This window comes from Protopterus annectens, chromosome 8.part0 (genome assembly GCF_019279795.1).
Source record: "Protopterus annectens isolate FY-2018-M chromosome 8.part0, PAN1.0, whole genome shotgun sequence".
Classification (NCBI taxonomy): Eukaryota; Metazoa; Chordata; order Ceratodontiformes; family Protopteridae; genus Protopterus; species Protopterus annectens.
This window is the reverse complement of record NC_056741.1, coordinates 1,244,917,236-1,244,938,083: the sequence shown is the minus strand read 5'-3', so window position 1 is coordinate 1,244,938,083 and position 20,848 is coordinate 1,244,917,236. Positions and strand designations below refer to the sequence as shown.

General features: G+C 39.6%; 1 protein-coding gene across 1 annotated transcript in view; it reads left to right on the top strand.

Moving 5' to 3' along the window:
* The window catches only part of LOC122808454, a 132,371-nt gene extending 127,544 nt beyond the window's left edge, over positions 1–4,827 (top strand). Inside the window, exon 4 of the mRNA XM_044079414.1 lies at positions 4,703–4,827. Within this exon, the coding sequence (XP_043935349.1) occupies positions 4,703–4,827 (125 nt within the window). The remainder of the gene's footprint in view (positions 1–4,702) is intronic.
* Positions 4,828–20,848: the final 16,021 nt, after the last annotated feature.

The window sequence follows — 20,848 nt, the reverse complement described above, 5'->3', positions numbered from 1 at the left end:
ATATGTATATCCATATATATCAACATATATCTCTCTATCACCCTTTCTCTCTCTATATTATATATATATATATATATATATATATATATATATAGAGAGAGAGAGAGAGAGAGAATACACCTTTCATTGGGTACATGGCGGTTTATACTATTTCCCGAAGTCCGCCCTTTTGTGTTTTAACCTGTCACAATACACAACTGCCGTTGGTACATCTCAGGTAGGTTAGTGGTAGATTATTGTGGAGATTGTGTACATGGTTGTGTGTTCCACTCCTGGCAGTGGTCGTTTTACCACTCAGAGCAGGCACTGTTACTACAAGGGTGAATAACGCACATTTCAGCAGTTTTGGGCAGCTTTGCCCATGATCTGCATGATATTTAGCAAAGGTTAGACCTGTGTTGCGCATATCCATTACCAGCACTTAGTGGTGCAAAAACCCACTAACATGTGCTTAAACATGCTTTAATGACCTGCATCCAACATCCCTCATTCGGGACATCAGAATTACATAACAGCCCTTGCAGGTTGTGGAACCAGGACATGAACGACACAGTCACTGGCTTTACCACTGAGGCATCTGGGATATGTACAAGGGTTATGGTGTTTACTATGTAGAGTGTACTAAGGCTGTTCCTCAATACTGCAAACAAATGTGTAAATCATTTGGAGTACATATGGATGATACCTGTTAATGGTATGTCCAAGTGAGGCTTAATGGATATGCTCCAGCTATGGGAATCCATGTCACAATGAGCCACACACTGTAATGAGCTATACCTTGCCACAACCATAGCTGGAGAATGCTGGGGTGACAGATACCTGCCATGGGTACTCCCCATGCTTTGGAACTACATCCCTGATTACATTATATGGAGCCCCTCAATAACACACCAGGGAATCCTTGCAGAGTGGGTGGGGAATAATGGTTACAGACCAGGGATCCCACAATTGGCTCTGCTCCACAGAGGGACAGTTAGTTAATCACTGGGGTGGCAACAGCAGACACATTTTGGCTATGTTTATGAATGGCCTCTGACAGTTAGGCATGTACCTACTGATGTACCTAGGAACCTATACATACAGTATCAACACATGCTGATAGCTTAATTTACTGTTCAGGTATTTACTTACCTTGTGCCAATAGCAGTTGTGTGTGCAATAGCTGAGGGCTGCCTAAGTAGGATGCACACAGTAAACCACCTATACATGACAATTTACAGGTGGTCGTGTGTGTGTGCTATCCATGTTTACTGTGTGTGCAGGTGGAGAAGTGTGTCTGTCCATCGGGGCCTACACTGTCAGTGTATGTGCTATACATTCCCTCTTTGCCAAGGCATGGGCACACTGGGCATGCCTCCATCTGCCTACTGGGGCTGGCACAGGGTGGTCATGGTCTGAATCCCTCTGTGCCTGTGGTGCCCTTGACAATTGTGGTGGGCTGTGAGGGCCTTCACCATTATGTCCCTGCTTCAGCTGTTTCCGCAGGATCATATTATGTTGCATGGCACATACTATGAAAATGTGGCAACACGTGCCTGGAGATTACTGCAAGGCTCCACCAGATATGTCCAAGCAACAGAACCATGATTTCAGCATCCCAAACACACACTCTATGATGATTTTGGTTTGTGCATGTGCCTCATTATGGTGTTCTTGCATGGGTGTGTGTGCATTTCTGATGGAGGTCATCATCCACAGTTCCAGTGCATAGCCAGCATCCCCCACAAGGTGGCCATATGGGATGACCCTGGTACAGCTGTGAGGCATGCGAGATGTGGGAGTCATGTTAGCTTCCAGGGCTGCCAGAACACACATCCATAATAATGCCCTGGGCATTGCACACAACCTGGCAGTTGATGGAGTGTTATCCCTTGTGGTTTATGTAGCACCTACCATGCTCACCGGGTGGTGACTTGATGTGCATGTGCGTGCAGTCTATTGCATCCAATACTTCCAGGCAGTCTGCCACACAGTGGAAGAGGCGTATATTGCTGGCCAACTCCTCCTGCATTCGGGGGGAGTATATATGCTCATTGGCATGTGGTAACATGGCATCCAAGAACTGGTGGAGTACCCTGGATGCTGATGCCTGTGAGATCCCCATGATATCCCCAGTTGGCCTTTGAAAGGTACCTGTGGCTAGTACTCGCAAGCTTACACATACCTTCGTGTCCACTGGGATGGGTTCCCCTCTGTTATTCCTGGCTCTGAGGTGTGGCCAGCACAGCTCAACAATTTGCTGTATGATGTCCCTGTCTACCCTGTAACACTGTACTATCTCCAAATCATTTAGCCCCTGTAGGTTACCCTTGGTCTGAACACTCTTCTTCTCCTCCGGTTCCTGAGGTGGTCATCAGCCTCATCCTCCACACCACCTTCAGTCTCCAACACATACTGATGAATCAAAGCTATGGCGGCCCCTACCATGTACATTTTAAAAGTTCCCCGTCTGTTTACACTGATGGTGCAGAGTGTTTGGGAATACACAAGTGTGTGTGCGGTGCTTTCACACTTTATACTATTGTGCTTTGGAAGTTGCTGATGTCATTGGGTGTGTATGTGCAGTTCCAGCTGCAGGGTATCTTACTTGTGGGTTTCACCACAGGTACTGCTATTATGATGCCTGTGGTGTTGAATTACACTTGGCTGCTGTGATTCATCTATTGCCCTTTATTTCACTTTTCAACCCGATTCCCCTCCCATTGTCAGGCACACATCCAGTTGCCTGCTTTCATGTTTTGTAATTTCCCAACCCAGGAATGTGTTGCAAAATGTGTTATGAAGCTGATCTACTGCAGGTTTGCTTTGTTCTGATGTGACAGTTCTCTTTTTTTAGCAGTATGGCAACTCCCCTTTCCTATTCTGCAGGTAGCTGCTGGCAGCCTTGTTAGCTGTCGTCAATGGCCCACTATGAGTTCCTAGGTGTTAATTACTCATTTACACTCGTATTACCATACTGCAGCATTTCCTTATTGTCTTCCCGTAACCTTCCTGTTTCAGCTAAGTTGTGTGCCGCACATGCCCGGTTTACGGCTTTTGACAGCGTTTTCATCCACGTTCACATGCACTTTCGGTCACCTTGTGTGCTTTCAGCTAAGCATAGCTATGGCTAGGTACACACCCCTATCCTGCAGCTTTGCTTAGCAACAGGCAACCCGGATTACCCATGCTCCAATGTGCTTACAGCTATGGCAGCGCATACCTCTCATGATGTCATGTTTACCTCCAGGCCACTACTTGGTGTTGTACCGCTGCACCGTGTGGTATATCCTTACACTGATGGGATGTTTGTGATTCAGTATTACTTGACTCATTTGCTTGGCATTGACTGCTAATTCCTAATTACCATGCAGGACACTGTCACAGACCCTAAGCAACCCTTATGCCTTGGTTGTGGTGTAGCATGCATACCATTGACTATTATGGCGAAATCATGATTTGCATTGCATTGCAGTTTTATGACATCTAAATATATTTTCCTTGTGTTCTCGTTTGTGCACCCATGCACTGCGGTTGTACTTTGCGTTCATGTGGCCATTACATTAAATGTTATCTTTTATGTGTTGTGCATGTTTTTTTATGCCATTGGCTGTATATTTAGCCATTAGCATATGTTAACATTGTAATATGTAAGTTTGGTCCACTTTCATGGCTCCAATGTTCTGTTTGAAAAAATGTAAACCATTTTTTTTGGTTTACATTTCTGCATGCTTACGCTACGCCTGCACCACTTCATGAATCGCTATATACCTTCATTTGCATGCTACACTGCTGTACATGGGTTAATTAGCATACAAGTGCAGTGAGCTGTGCAGCTGTGTTGTACGCTTATAGTGCACGTGGAAACAGCTCGTACCTGGATCGGTCGGCGGCCATATTTGGCATTAAAACACCAACGCTATGCCTGCGCCTGGCGCAAGTTTCATGAATCCTGGGGACTGTCTGAAGTCTTTCTTTTAATTTCTTCTTCATTTTCCTGCAACACTTCTCAGAGCATCTGCTTTGCTGCTGCTTGCTCTTCTTACTGGTATACACACACACACACACACACACACACACACACACACACACACACACACACACACACACACACACACACACACTTAAAGCACTAAACCATTATGTGACATGCATGTGTGTGAGCAATGTCCTACAAAAAAGCAGTCTTGCTGGTTAAACGGTATTGCTAAAACATATTACCTCTTCAAAAGAGACTACAAAACAAAAAAACAAAAAACAAAAATACCACTTTATAAGTGCAGTAATGCTAGCTAAGTAGTTACTGAACATATGTTACTGCACCTAAAGTTTTGCATGGTACAGGAACAATACCTGGTTTGCAGTAACAAGCACATTGGCCCAGTGCACATCATATTATTAAGGCATATTTTGTTTCTTCTATGGAGTCAGACACTTTTTTTGACTTTGAGCCTGTATTCTGGTTAACAGTTATGTATATGTGATTGTCTGGAATGTGATATTCTCAGGTGCTGAAGTATGGATATAGTTCGGTTGCCACAGCTCAGGTGTGTTTCTCCTACTTTTCTGGTCTACTTCCCTGGCAGTGTCAGTACTGGATGTGAGTCTAAACCTGTTAAGGTATATACAGCACACAGATGTTGTCTATGTATGATAGATGCATCAGCATTCATGATTCTGTGCTTTCTACTGCATTACTTGGTTTGTTGTTTTCTCTTGGCAGCTATATGCTGCACAGGAGTGCAGCTTGAAGTCATGTCACATGGTAGGCATTCAGTGAACAGAGAACTGCTACTAACAACACAGCAGCAAGATGCAATTGAGTGTTTTTGTTGTTCTACAAAATGATGCAGTTGGCATAGCCTTGTGCTGAGATAAAATATCTGTGCACTTCCTGATGTCAGATGCTCATCACAAGTGTTGCTGGGGACAGAGAACTAAATGCACTATGCACTGACAGCCTTTGGCTATGAATTGTATTCATGCTAGGGAACCTAGCTGGTCATGCTGGAATCTGTTTTATGCCACTATTATGTACAGAAGTTATGTTTGGGTAACTGCATAGCTGCTAATGCTTGTAGATTTGCATAGTACTATTTTCTATGCTTTGGCTGCTGCTTTCCAAGCACTATTTCACATATTGTTTACAGATGATTTTGGATGAGACTAGAGTTGTGAGAAATTTCCCAATCACCAGGAGTAGCTATGTTACTAATGTGGTGATTCTTTACATGTATATCTATTTTAATTTCTAGTGGCCCACATTTTGCCCTTATAAACAGTCAGACCCATACAGAGATAAGGTAGAGATGTGCAGTGCCTGAACCTGTTAAAGTACAGGCTGTTAACATCTGATACTGTGGTACAGACAGCTACCGTGGCAGCTCTGCATATGGATATGGTAGACAGAAATGTCTCTCAGTCACATAATTGTGATGTGACTAGGCCTCTGCAGTCTGTGGTGGTGTGGCTAGCAGCTTGGAGGCTGTGGTGGTATGGCTAGCCCTGGGCAGGCTGTAGTGGTGTGGCTAGCTCCACTGCAGGTTGTGGTGGTGTGACTAGCTCCCCTGCATGCTGTGATGGTGTAGCTAGCTCCTGTAGGCTGTAAGGATATGGCTAGCTCTCCTGCAGTCTGTGGTGGTGTGACTAGCTCCCCTGCAGGCTGCAGTGGTGTGGCTAGCCCCTGCATGCCATGATGGTGTGGCTAGCCTCCTGCAAGTTGTAGAATGTCTCATTGCTGCTGCTGCTGTTTATATGTAATGAGAGAGTATTGCATTGTCAGAAACACTGCTGAAGGTACAATACTTTCCAGATGCCCTCATCCTTTGTTTTTTGATTAAAGAGCATAACTTTAGCAGATTCATTTTTTGATCTTGTACAAGTGGTTATTCCCACCCATGGTGGACAAGAATAGTGCAGAACCATCCAGGAAGGCACCTGCTAACAAGAAACAGAATTGGAATAGAAGCTAGACTTGTATTTGATCTGACCTTTATGTCCATCCTAATGAGTGGTCATAAAAGACATCTGAGGTACATTTGTTGTTCTTGTTTATATGTGTAGCTTGGCACACATGCTCCCATGTGCCCCATATACCATTCATTTGTATTTCTTATTGCAATGCCTTTGTTTCCTCTTGCCTTTTCACTGGGTGACTATGTTAAAATCAAGGACTGTAATTACAGTACTCTGACAAGTAAGACGGTAACAACAAATCAGGAAAATATCTACTAAGCCTGAGGTTGTCATATTATCAAACATTTCCCATACTCTGATGGAAAATTACCTCAGCATTAGCATATTTAGTTAGCATAGCTCTACTCCATGTTGGAGGGTGAATGGAACTTTTCTCCATGTAAAAAAGTGCTTTAATTATTTAATAGTAAGATTCAAAATTCCCTGTTTCAGAGGTTAATGCAGAATGCATTTCCCTCTGTTTCATAGTTCACTTTTTATGGTCTTAGGGTTGTGATACCAAGCTTCTTTTACAGCAAAGTGAATACTGTTCACTGAATTCATGTGTTTTTAATCACTGGTCTGTACCACTTCCCCTATATCTACTACTCTACTGTGTATTTTTGTTTTCTTCTCCATCTGATCCTATCTACTAACCACTTCATTTTTGTGGCTTATCTACTGTGTGCCAAGGTCTTGTTCTGCTCACTGTCACTGGGATATTTGCCTGCAAATAGCTTCTGTACTAGCTTTCCAGCCTATGTGTGCATGTATCTCTAAAACAAAGAGCTGGAATCACACATTTTAGCAGCTGATCCAAGCTTATGCGCAGGAACAGGGTACATAATCACTGACCTAATCAGGACCCACTCATTAAATACCTCTCTTTGGCTCCACTCATTAAATACCCCTCTTGCTGACTAATGCTGTTAATCTTAAGTACCAATCACTAAGCAAGACTGGTTGATGTTTTCACTGGAGACTTGGAGATGATGCAAGCCCTTGGTATCGCATATTACCAACTAAATGGAAATCATGGGAGCACATGGAAGAGAAAACAATAAGTACTAGTAACATCTGTGCCCTTTTCCTTACTCTTGTACAGTCTCATGGTTAGTGTATATAAGCAGCAAATAGTGAGGAGGATGCAATCCCGCTCATCAGGATGCACTGGGGATTGTCTGCTTGTGAAAGTGCTTCATGAAGAAGTTTGTTTTTTGGAACTGAGTGTGATTGCTCAATATAGTTATGTATCAACATATGTGGTTGTTACCTGGTAATGCATTCACCAGTGATTTCCATGTCAGAAGTCAGTCAATAGTTGAATTGCACTCTGTAAATTGCTGATAATCTCATAGATGATAGGGTGCCCTGTTCCCACATGTAGTTGGCTGTCTCACTTGTGCCTGTCAACCCCTTTAAGAATGCATTGTGCATGGGAATCTTTCACAGATATTGCCATGTTTGCGTCTTCTATGGCAACATGGGATTCGTCTAAGTTCGAATGCTCTCTTGGTTTCCCCTACATAAAATAAGTCACTTGGATATTTAAGTATGTATCTTCAGAACAAAAGACCATCCAGAACATAGGTGTAGCTGTAGAACAACCAATAATCCAAAAACAAAGCAGCTAACACCAACGTAAAACAGAAAACACTTTTAATAGCAGCAAAGCTTTCGGATATCAAATATCCTTCCTCAGTGCTTGAAAAACATTCACCACAAAAAACACAATTTAAATAGATACATCAATTAATTAATTAAGTCACACAGCCAATCAACTAATCATATCAATCAACTCCTAAAAATCCTTAAAAATACAATGCAGTATATATTGTTAATATATAAATTATCTAAAAACTCTTTTAGGATACATAGAAAATTTCTGACTAAAAGGCATTATATTACAACAAAACAACATATTAACCTACTACATTAAACAGCCTTTTGTTTTAATTTTAAAACAGGTTTAATAGAAACCATTTGATTTTGACCTGGCAAGAGCTCAGCCTGTAAGCGTAGAATACATTGACTTACAGGCTGAGCACTTGCCAGGTCTAAAACAAATGGTTTATATATTAACAATATATACTGCATTGTATTAAGGATTTTTTAGGAGTTGATTGATATGATTATTTGATTGGCTGTGTGACTTCACTGTGATCAGTAGGTACAGACCTAACACAATTTATCTTAAAAAAACATTTCTGAACATATATGAACTCAAACGGCCCCCACAGGGGAAGGTACCTGAAGTAGTAAGGGTCCTATAGGAATACTTATTCGGTACCTAAAAATTACTGTGCACCAACATATCTTTTAAATTCTTGTCTCTTTTATAAGATATATAAGGAAAAAGGCACAAGATGGCAGAAAAATCACGATGCTGCAACAAAAAAATTCCAAAAATATTTAACCAGTTGTATCAGTTTCTCAGTAAATACGGTGTAAGTAGGAACAAAATACATTTGATGTTTATTAAGGGAAGATATATTACAATTTCTATGTTTCCTAGTTTTCTCATGGGCATAAACTGCTAATCTAGTACCACATTATTAACAATTTCTCCCTTAACTTGAAGTAAGGCATTCTCTATAACAGACTTGTTATACCCCCCTACAGAGATATATTTGAGGAATAAACCTAATTTATTTCATAAAATCTAATTAACTATTATATAATCTTCTCAACCATAAAATTTCACCATAAGGTAATGACAACAAGTGGGGGAGGGGGTGACAGCTCATACTATCCAAACATTGTCCACCATCTTCAAACTTTATATGTATGTAAGTTAGAACTTGACCATTGTCACACCCCTTTAATTTTACATCCAAATATACAATATTATTCCCCCACTTTGGTTCATCAAAAGACAGACCACATTTATTTTCCTGAGATCTCTATCAAAATCAGGGATCTGGTCTTGGCCACATTGACAAACAAAAATCAAATCATCAATATAACTGAAATAATACATAACAAAATTATAAAAAAATATGCTTGTAAGCATATTCATTTTCAAACAGTGCCATTAACAAATTTGCAGTCTATTTTTATTTTAAAGTATGGCAGTTTAATTCCTTGGGGTCTTAACACTGAATGTAGCTGGAGGCATCTGATTTAATTATCTATTAATTAATTATTTAATTAGGTAATTATTTTTTCTTGTGTATATACATAGTTGCTTATGCTTGTAAGTTTATACTCCTTGAAGGCTACACAGCAGAGACACTAGAGTTTGATGTGGATTCTTCTTGATTTGTATTAAACTTGGAACAGCAGACTTTTGGTGCTTTTTAGTATCTCCTTGTAAGCCAGTTTAACCTTTCCAAGGTCTGTGGGAGTCATAGAATGAGCGATTATTCAGTAGGCTGAGTATCTTGATACTGTATGAGGAAGCACAGATTCATAGATTCATAGAGTAGTACTAGGCTAACTGGCCTCGTGAGCTATTTTAAGCCTTACCAATTATCCCTTGTGAGACTCAAACCCTGCACCTTGTGTTTGTAATGCAAACACCTTAACCATTAGGCCACCCTCCTAACCCTAGTCGATAACAAGTGTACCTCCACCTTTGTCCACTTTCATGACTCTACACGTTTTGTCATTGCTGACCTCCTTTAGGACTTGAAATTTTTTTCTGCCAGTGTTGTAGAGATTTTTCTTGGGAGGCCCTTGGAAAAGCTTCTGAATGTCTGCCTTACATTTGTCTTGGAAGACATTGATGATAGGGTGTGGAGGAGGGCGGCAGCTGCTTGTATTTTTCCATTTTTGGGTATTTGTGGTGGTGGTGTCATCCTCAGGGTTCTGCTTCTTGTTGTTTTGGAAGTGGACTTTCAGTTGCAGTTTAAGGGTAAATAGTTTAAGGTCCATCATGATTCCAACAAGGCTCCCACATTGTTGTAGAACAAAAGTTAGGTCTTTCATTAAGACCCCATGATTCCAAACTTTCGCTACAGCTGTGGGGGGGGGGGTTGATTTCTCCTTGCTTGTCTCCATAAGGTTTCCATGGGTGGGTCTCATTGGTGTTTTAGGTTTTTCTTCCCTTGCCAAGTCTTGTTCCTCTGGTAGGAGTTTCGAAGGAGGGATCTCTCCAGGCGTGGTTGGTAGCAGTCAGTCGATTGTTGGGCCTTGGAGCTCAGTTGCAGTCCTGGGGTAGGTTGAGGTCTTAAGTTCAGCTTGGGTGTGGTGATCCAGTGGTTCAATCCTGTTGTGTTTGGGTGGTCATCTGTTGGGAGTCTCTCCAGTGTAGGGGGTCTTTTTATCATCAGGTTCCTTGTTGGTTCCAGTGCTGGGTTGTCTTGGTCTGGTGGAAAAACCTGTTGGGGTGACCTGTATCAGCTGGTGCATCTTTGAGGTCCTGTATAGGTGTTGGTTGGGTGGTGATGGATTTCTGGGTATGCTTCTAGGTATAATTCATCTTGTAGGTCTGTCCAAACTTTCAGTAGTTTCTTTTCAATAATTCTGGTCTCGAAGGTTTTGATCTTGTCATTGATATTTGTTGAAGTTGTTGGGTTCAAGGTTGCATGCCTCTTCAGTCAATTTGATTGTCTCTGTGATTTTAGTTTGCTGGTTCTGGTTATATTTGAGGAGAATTTTTACAAGTTTAGGCCAGCTTCTTTCAGGGTGTTATTCCATTCATTTTGCAAGCATACCTTCATATTCTTGCAGATGGGTCTTTTTCGGACCTGCAGTCCTCTTGGAACTCTTTTGTTGTCAAGGCTGATTTTTCAGGTATGGCTCTTCCCACTGGAGGCATTTTAAGTTTTTTAGGATATTTTTCCAGTTATTTGAAGAGGTCATTGTGTGGGTGTCAGTTTGGATGCTGCAGGCCTGTGTGTTTGTGGGTGTCTCCATGTTCCATGTCAGACCCCACAAGGAGTGATTCTAACCTTGATTAACATAGTTCATATCATACTTTTCTCATTGTTATTCTGGCATTTCGAATGATGGCATCACGTATAATGCATGAGGTAACACTCCAGGCAGATCCGACAAGGAAACCCTGATAATGCTCTACCTTTTCAATGATTCTTATCAGGAAAAGATCAAGGGGTGCACTGACCAAAATAGATATTTGGTAGGAGTTGAGTGACCACCTGTAAACACTGACAAGTATAGCCTACTCTGGCTAGCAGTGTTGTCACTGCTTTGTTGATTTGCAGAAGCATAGGGCCAACTGGCTGGACAAGTGGGTAGACCAGGTAGAGGCAAGGTCAGAGTTCTATAGTAAGTAAAAAAAAAGCTTTTATTTCTTAATGTTCACTATTTCATTGTGTCATATTAAAGATAAGAAAAAATTTAACAAGTCTGCATAATTTGAAGTATTTTCTGAGAAAGAAATGTGTACCTGAAAATATTACATGTAATACTGTTATGAAATGTAGAAGAAATTATGACCATGTTTGTAATCATACAAGCATTTTTTAATAAAAGAGGATATGACCAATTTAATAGATTTTCATAATACATGCAAAGGTGATATAAGTTTATTAAAATAATAATCTGTATATGAAGCTCTGTAAATCATGTACTGTGCTATAAGAAGCATTTGTTAATGGATTTATAAATAATGAAAATAAAATTACAATTATACATTAAAATGTATTACTATTGCATAAAAATTGCATAATAATTATAGTACATGAAATCAATTTTCTGTAGGCCACAGAAATATAACCAAGCAGTTGCTTAACCTAGTTGTTTGTTTAAAGATACTTCTATATGCACATCATGGCTAACTAGGGTATGGTGTCTGAGACTTTAGAGTAGAGGTCAGGGAAGGGTGTTGGGGGTTACTGTACCAATTGAATGACCTCACCAACTTTACTGAGAAATATTGTTTTACTTCTACATTACCAATCAAATCAGACATATTTGTACAGCAGTGGAAATGCAAACTTCTATGAGTTGCTACATTTCTGTGTTTGTGAATAAATTATACCTGAAGACAATGTTACATGCACATCATAGTATTTTGAATATAACATTCCACACATTTCATACATTTGTTTTTCTCTTGCATGACACGGAATATTGGCACAACATTATATAAATTCATACAGTGATGCATATGTAAGACTAAAAAATGAAGTTCTTGCTTTGACAGAATAGACAAACAAATATATATATAAAATAATTGCAAATACAGGTAAACAAGAATTGTCTTCTCTCTTCAGGTGAGGAAGAAATTAAATATACAAATACTGGAGAAGCAAAAAACAAACCAAAATGAAAACAAAAATGCAGAAAGGTAGCAGTCTGGCGATACAAATCCATGAAATATGAAGAGGTTTGAACACAAAATTAGTTTAATAAAGTAGCGTTTTCGCTGCTTGAAAAATCCGCAGCTTCTTCAGAAAAACTTAAAAACAAGCAGTGAAACTTTTTTTAAAAAGGTTTAGAGGAAGTGTTAAAATTAGATCACTTCCTGTTGAGAACCTCATGACAACATGCTCATACTAAAAAATTACTAAAAGCGCTCCAAAACATTAAACGGGCGTAAAGTTAGTTTAATAAAATACCATTTTCGCTGCTTAGAAAAATCTGCAGCTTCTTCACAAAAAACTCCGTTAAAACAAAAAACCAAAACTTTTTTTAAAAGTTTAGAGGAAGTGTGAGAAGTACATCACTTCCTGTTGAAATCCTAATGGCAACACGCTCATACAAAAACATTACTAGATGAGCTCCAAGGATTAAAATGTGTAAGAAATGGCTAAATATTATAAAACAATACTAAATAAAATGGCAAGTTTAAAGCAAAAGGTAGAAAGAGGTAAAAGTAAAAAAGATGTAAAAAGATGTAAAGAGATATAAAAAGATGAAAAAATGAAAGAAAAAAAGGGAATGGAAATACAGGGGGAAGGGGCGGTAGAGAGGGAGGAAGAGGGAGGGGAAGGGTGGGGGTGAAGGGGTGTAGGGGGTGGTGAAGGGGAGGGGGAAAGAAAAGGAGGGGAAAGAGGAGGGGGGGAAGGGAAGGGGGGAAAAGGGGGGAGAAGGGGGGGTGGGGAGGGAATGGGGAGGATTTGGGGGGAAAGGGGAAAGAGGGGAGGGGAGAGCAGGAGAAAGGGGAAACAGAGGAATCAGTGAATTTATCTAGTGTAACTCCTCATTTTTAGAACTGCTGAGATATTGCAGTTCTCATTCAACCCTGGGTTATTAAATGCATTGAGTGTTATTTGCCATTGAAGTTCTTTTAATTCTAATAGACATGGGGTAGGGCCTCCCCTAATGTTATTGGGTAAATGGTCAATGCCCATAAAGGAAAATTTATGGCCAGGGTTGCTTTCTGTATGTTTGGCCAGTGCGTTATCCAGTTTATGATTCTTCATAGCATAAATGTGCTGGTAGATACGCTGCTTCAATTTCCTGTCAGTCTTGCCAATGTAGAATGCAGAACAGCATTCACATTGGGCTAGATACACGACAGACCGGGTGTCACAGTTAATTCTATGTTTGATAAAATATTTCCTCCTGTTGACTTGAAACGAGCTTCCAGCTTTGATCACATTACAATAATTGCAAGCCCCACAAGTAAAGCATCCCTTGTTCCTAGTGAAATCCATATTCAAGGGGTTGCTTTGTAACAGCTCCTTGAGGTTTTTACCTCTTCTGAAAACAAACTTTGGAACTGCGCCCAATTTTTCAGATAGATATAGATCGCTGCTTATAAAATACCAATTTTTCCAAATAATGTCAGAAACTTTCTTGGAGTCATTATTGAAAGTAGTTATGAAACTGGTAGTAAAGTTACTTTTGTCTTGGAAGGTGACAGTAGTAGAAGCAGAACAATCTACATCGGTAGGAGAGGTAGAAGAAATTACACTCGAAATTCCAGATGCATTGTTGGCCACGTTAGTCTTGGATTCGTCTAGTAGGGGTTTAAAATAACCTGTTGCTCTCTTACTTTCAATCTCAAGAATAATATCATCCAGAAGTAACTCAGGATATCCTCTGCTGGAAAATTGGTTCTTGAGAAATTGAACCTCTTTTTGAAATGATTCGGATGTGTTGCACATCCGTGCAGCCCGTACTAGCTGGCCTTTTACTATTCCACGTTTTTGCTTATAAGGGTGCAGACTGGTGAAGTGGAGCATTGAATTACAGTAGGTCGCTTTCCAAAAAACTGAGGACAAGTATCTTTTTCCTATTCGATCTTTTTTAATTTCCACATCAAGGTAGTCAATAACTTCGGTAGAAAAATGATAAGTGAATTTCAAGAATGGAGTTGTTTGATTCATGTGCTCAACAAGGGTGGTAGCCTCATGGGAATCACCATTAAAGAGGATGAAGATGTCATCTAAATAGCGTGTATATAATCGTATCTGTTTCTTGAATGTAGAGTCAGAAAAGAGAAATTTACTTTCCCAATAAAACATAAACAAATTAGCCACGCTAGCCCCACAAGGAGATCCCATTGCCACCCCTTGTTTTTGAAGGTAGATCTGGTTGTTAAACATGAAGAAATTGCAACTTAAAACAAGGTCCAATAACTCGGTGACAATTCTAATTTCGTTAGAAGTAGCCCTCAGTTCGAGTAATTTCAGCTCTAACCATTCTACAGCTTCTTGATGTGGAATTGAAGTATATAGATCCACAACGTCGATGGTTAAAAAGTTGTTGGAATCGTCAAAAATCATACTGTTGATGTTACTTAAAAAAGACCAAGAATCTTTGCAGATAGTAAGAATTTCTTTGATGTATTTTGACAATATTTCATCAATTAACTTGGCTGATGGATATGTCATAGACAACCTACCGTCCACCAAGGCCCTCATGGGAGGATTTGCAAGGTTTTTGTGTATTTTCGGAATTCCGAACATGACTGGCACTTTGGGGAAGGTGATGTCTAAGTAACTGTAAAGGTCCAGATCAATGATTGCTGAGAGGAAGAGGTCTCTCAAATAACCTCTCATCCTTTTATGTGCCAAGTTCATTTCATTGAGAGAGGAAACGGAGTATGCAGGCGAGTCTAAAACAATGAGCATCTTCTCTATATACATATTGTTTTCAAAAACTACTAGGCCTCCTCCCTTATCAGGCTTAATTAAGCGGATAGATAAGGTTTTCAAATCGGAGAGGGCCATTCTCTGGTCCTTGGAAACATTTGATCTGTGGGAATGACTGAGGGATCCACCTAGTCTCCTCAAGTGCCTCAAGTCAATTTCACAGATAGATTCAAAGGTGCGTAGCCCTGCATGTAACGGTGGATTGAAGATGCTCAAAAGTTTTAAAGTAGAAGAATTAACATGGTCGTTGTTATTAAAAAGCAGATTCAGGTTCAATTTTCTCACAAAACATTTCAGGTCGATGATGGTTTGAGTTAAATTAAAAGACGTACTTGGGACAAAGGTGTTCCCTCTAGCCAATAATTCAATAATCTCTGGTTGTAAGTCAATTTGGGAGAAATTATAAATTTTAAAATCCCCCTTGAGATTAGTGAGAATTAGTGGGCCAATTTCATGTTCAATAGTTAGGTCTTCTGTTCCTATCAAGTCAGAGTTTGATGTGTCACTCAGTTGTTGCATGACCTGTTCCTGGTCTGGTAGGTCCGAGCTGGAAGAGGTCCTAAAAACGGTTGTCACCGTTATCCAAATTAGTGTTATTATTCCTTTGAAAGTCTGCTCTGTCATTACCATTGTTTTTGTTTCTATTTCTGTTGTTGTTTCCTTTAATTCTATTACTTCTGTGGGGTTCACTTCGATAAAGTGTCCCAGTTTCTGCATGATTACCCACGTTTCCATCTCCATTGCTGTCATTGCTGTCCTCACTGTCGATCAGTGTTTCTGACCCGGTGTTAAATTCTCGGGCTGGTAGTTGTTGTAGTTTGGGATAGGCTTTACGCTGCTGGCATGCTGTTCTGTCCCTAGTTAATTTCTTAATTTTATTTTGTTTTAATTTAGTCATTAAACCATCGATGCTGTTAAATATGTGATTGTAGTCGAACTTGTATGAGAATGAGAACTGCAATATCTCAGCAGTTCTAAAAATGAGGAGTTACACTAGATAAATTCACTGATTCCTCCGTTTCCCCTTTCTCCTGCTCTCCCCTCCCCCTATTTCCCCTTTCCCCCCAAATCCTCCCCATTCCCTCCCCACCCCTTCTCCCCTTTTCCCCTTCCCTCCCCTCCTCTTTCCCCTCCTTTTCTTCCCCCCCTTCCCCCCTCCCCCTTCATCAAAAGGATTTGAAATCATTATATTACTGTAAAAAAAAAAGAGAGAGAATGAGAGCGAGAGATAAAGCAAAATATGCCCATATGTAACTGTTGTACTATTTTTACAACTGTTTTCTGTATTGATCATAAGAAAATATTTTTGTAGCTTTGCATATTAAAGAAATGCAATTGAAACCATTACAGTGCAAGTTAATACTACAAATATGTAAATATAAATGGCATTAATCTGTTTTTAACTGATTCTAATAATTACAAAGGGTAGTTTTAATACTGTATTGAATGTATTGCATGTACAGAACTTCAGAGATACACAATCCTTTTCATGCATCACTAGCACTTGCCATATAAACTCACCTGACATATGCATGAGTACTCGTATCATTCTTCCTAAGTACAAACACAGTTCCCAAATGACTAATCCTATTGTATACATAAGCACTTCCCGTACACACGTTTTACTTCAGTAAAGATTTTGCTGTGATATTTCAATAGTATAGGAACTGATATCTAAGCATGATGTGTGGATTTATAGTGCATTTTCTCTGTTGTCTCTCCTTACCCTTCTTCGTTTAGCTTTTCCCGGTTAGGGGTCACCACAGCAGATCATCTGTCTGCTCATGATTGGCAGTGGAGTTTTACAGTGTTGAGTTGCCAGCCCAGCACCCAACCTTCCACAGAAGGCACACACATACCTAGGGCCAATTTAGAGTGTCCAGTCCACCTACAGCATGTCTTTGGGATGTGGGAGGAAACCAGAGCACCCAGAGGAAACCCACACGACCACAGGGAGGACATGCAGACTCTGCACAGAAGGCACCTCAGCCGAGAATCAAACTGGAGAACCTCTTGCTGTGAGGTGACAACACTAACCACTGCACCACCATGGCCAACATGTTTTCTGTTATTTTGATTATGCATTTCTTTCTCCATTATTGTTTAATTTTTGTTTCTCTCCCATTTATTTTCCTATTTTACAGATTCTAATCCCTCTAGAACAGGTCAGGCACATACCTCCCAAGCTAAGGAATGCTACCCTCTGCCAATCTAGGATGTCCTCGCAGGGTTGGAGTGGAGGTAACAGTCCTCCTGCAAGCACTTTGGCATGTGGCAGCCTGGCACACCTCACCAAAAGGGGGCTTTGGGGCTTGGTCGATGATGTATGGGTGGAGGTAGTAGAAAGAAGAATTCAGTCAGTCAAAGCCTCTTTTCAGCATGTTGAAGACACACTCTGCCAGATGGTGCCAACCAGTAAACCAACACAGACCCCTATGCCCTCAAAATCGGGGTCTTCCACTGTAACCCCATCTGGCAGTAGGTGTATTTGATGGTCTGTGGACTGGGACTCCTGCTAGTAATTCTTCAGCCCTTCTTTCTTTATTCTTTCTCCAATAACCTCTTACCTATTTCTCACCCAATCTACCCTCTCATATACAAAAAATAAGAGGCCCACCCTTTCCCACCTCCACCATAATTCCTCTTGATGATTTCCTTGTGTGCTCCTCTCTTTGTTTGTCTCCCCTTTTTCAGTCTTTCCTATCCCCCCCCTTCTACTTTTTTTTTTTTAATGAAACCGTTAGGCTGTCCACAAAAGGATACCCTATTCAAATTATTACTACCCCTTTTTCTTAAAAAAAAAAATCAGTTTTAATCACTGTGCAGTCCACAACTTTAATTAAATGTTTTAAGTGTGACTGCACTTAGCCATGCTCATCCATGATATGCAAAAAAAGAAAAAAAAAGTCACAGGAATCTGCAGGCTTTTGTGAAATAATTTACAGCTTCCTAATGCTGAATTTTAAGCAATTTACTCTTTTGTGAGAAATGGGCATGTTTTCAAAACAGACCTAGCATTTCTTTCTTCATCGCAAATGACATTAGCTGCCCTACTTGCATATCCATGTACCACCACTGTTATCAGATAACCTTAAGTTATTTGCAAAAGCTCCAGCCTATGAATACCAGCCAGAATCTTTACATCTAGATTCATCCTTCTACCTTATCTTATATGCTCTTCTCCCTGATTTAATAACTTAGCCAACAATCATATTATAGATTTGTTCTTTTACTTCTGGTTATAAAGGTCATACCCATCAAAGACAGTCCGTGCGTGATCACAACTGGCTTTAATATCATAACACTGCATTTCTTCAGTATGCAAGAGATCAGAAATCGCTTGCTTGCTATTGATAATGAAATACGTAGTTTCTCCCTTCCCTAATGTTCAACCAGTGTGGACTTGGTATATATAGGTTCAGGGAGAGGCCTATGCCCATATAATAGATAAAAGTGGCTTGCTTTCATCCAAAATACACAACTCAAGCTTCTCCATTAAACTATATGTAACAGGAAGCTTTTCAGCTGTTAGGAGCAAGCTGTTGTAAAGTGAAAAATCGACTGTCTATTTCTCATAGTTGAACCCTTGAGTATTAACACCACCTCTCTTCACCTCTATGTTCAGCTCACAAACTTCTCTGCTACCCAAACTGCTCATCCATATCTAAGGTTATTAATTAGATGGTTGCTACATGGAGTAAGAGACAATCCACCCATTAGCTGGTTCATATTGGCATATCTTTCAATACATTTGCCTGCTCAGTGTTTTCCATCTCCACTCAAAGATTGCAGTAAGCACCCTGCAAAGATAAGAAATGATGAACATAAACATATATTTGAATGCCTTCTAGCCTCTCACCTCTGTAACTTTCTATTCAACCCATACATAATACTTGCTATAGAGCCCTCCAATGCAACAGTTGGACATACCTACCAACATATGCTATAATAAGTCTAAGCTATAATGAGTTACTTTTTACTTGCTGCATTTGCTCCTAATCTGGATTAATACTTGCTTTAGAAAATGCACTTCTTGCAACATATGCATGCATACTTTAATTTATTGTTATTTTGTTTACAACTGTGTTATACACATTAGACAAATAATGCCTTTTATTTTAATTAGCTATATATTGGCTACTATAACTTGTTGATTTCTTGTTGCTGTTTGCTCTTTTAGAATTTCCTTTCTGCAGCACCACTGATAATGTCACTTCCCATCTGGACTTTCTTGGTTAAATAAATAAATACTTTCACTTATTCATACATCATATGAGTTGCAGTCATCACAGTGCCCTATAAGTATTATCACTTAACATATTGTCAGGGTGTGCCATTAACACCCTGAGTACTTCCTTGCAGTTGTTCACCTCCTTTGTATACCTGCTCCTCTGCTGTACATGTCCTGCCACACATTATGTGGTCCTGCTTTTATCATTTTTCCACTTTCTTTGCAGTAGCAATTTATGGATGTTTGTGTAATTTTTCAGCACTATGCCCAGCTACATATATTTTTTGTGTTGTTCTTTCTGAGATTCTTTGCATGCAGTATTGTACAATGTTATGTTTTTAAACTGAACTTTGTCTTTTAGTGCCAATGATAGTGGTTGATTTCTTCATATTGCTGCATTGTTTCACATTTTACTATGACACCCTTTAATACCACAGTATCATATGCTATTGTTGTTTGCCGCACATCATTTATACACAGCTCAGTGTGGTTGTTTTGTACAATGAAGTCATTCCTGGCTTAAGATTTTGTGACAACACATCATTATGTGACCTGTTATTCCATTTCATGGCATTAGAATCTGTGGTACACCTTGCACTTTTTTTTCATGAAGTAAAGAAGCATGTATGTGAACTGAAAAGGGAAAAAAATGAACATAAAATAAAATTAAAAAAAAAAAAGTTTTAATATGTCTGCACACCAGGTGACCACAGTCTTGTCTCCCTCCTTTGTTCTCTTTTGTTCATGCTTGACAATTCCAACATGACAAAAAACAGGAAACAGCTTTTCTGACATTAATTGTTGTTATGATTTGTTCAGTAGCTAACTCCCCCTCTCTCAGTATTTGAATTGATATATTCATCTAAGAGAGAGAGAGTTTCCTATTCTTTTAAAGTGGTAGTGATTGATTTAACATCCTGTTATTTTCTACTAAGAAGTGCCACTTTTATGAATCATTCAGCATTCTGTATTGAGCCTACAAACATTCTAATTGCTAAGAAATTGTTTATCCTTTTTAGATTGTACATAGCACAGACGATTAGAGCTCTGAGACATTGATGACTTTCATCCTGTAGTGACTAATTTGGTTTATCCAGTTTTATGTCTGCACAGATTGTGATGCTTTGTTAGTTAATGATTTGTATGACCCTGCATCACATTTGAGAGATAAAGGTGAAAAGGTTTGTCACTATATTCAGCATGTTCTGATATCCTGTTTTAAGAGGGTCCCAGATCAAGTATGACCCATACCCAAAGTCCAGGTTCAAGCCATTACATTTCATAATTCAGTTAGGCACTGCCCATATAGCTTCATAGCTAATGCCATTGTGGAAATATCCCCAAAAATGGTCAATACCTCACCAAAGTTCTGCCGATTAAACCAAAATGAAGAAATACGTGGAAAAAACTTCGCAGAACACTGCTATGTTTCCTAAGTTTAATAAAAGCAAAGTATCCTAAAACAATTCGAAGACCTTTTACAAAAGCAGGAAAATACAATCCAATACTGTCCAGATGAGCGCTTTCAGGTGTAACCCTTCATCAGATAACCTGCTAATTGCTATGCCTTGCTATTTAAAATAAGATCAGCCAATCAACATTTAATAAAACACCTGCCTATTTTTCAAGGCGGGTTTCATTGGAACCATATCATTAAGACCTGGTGTTCTAT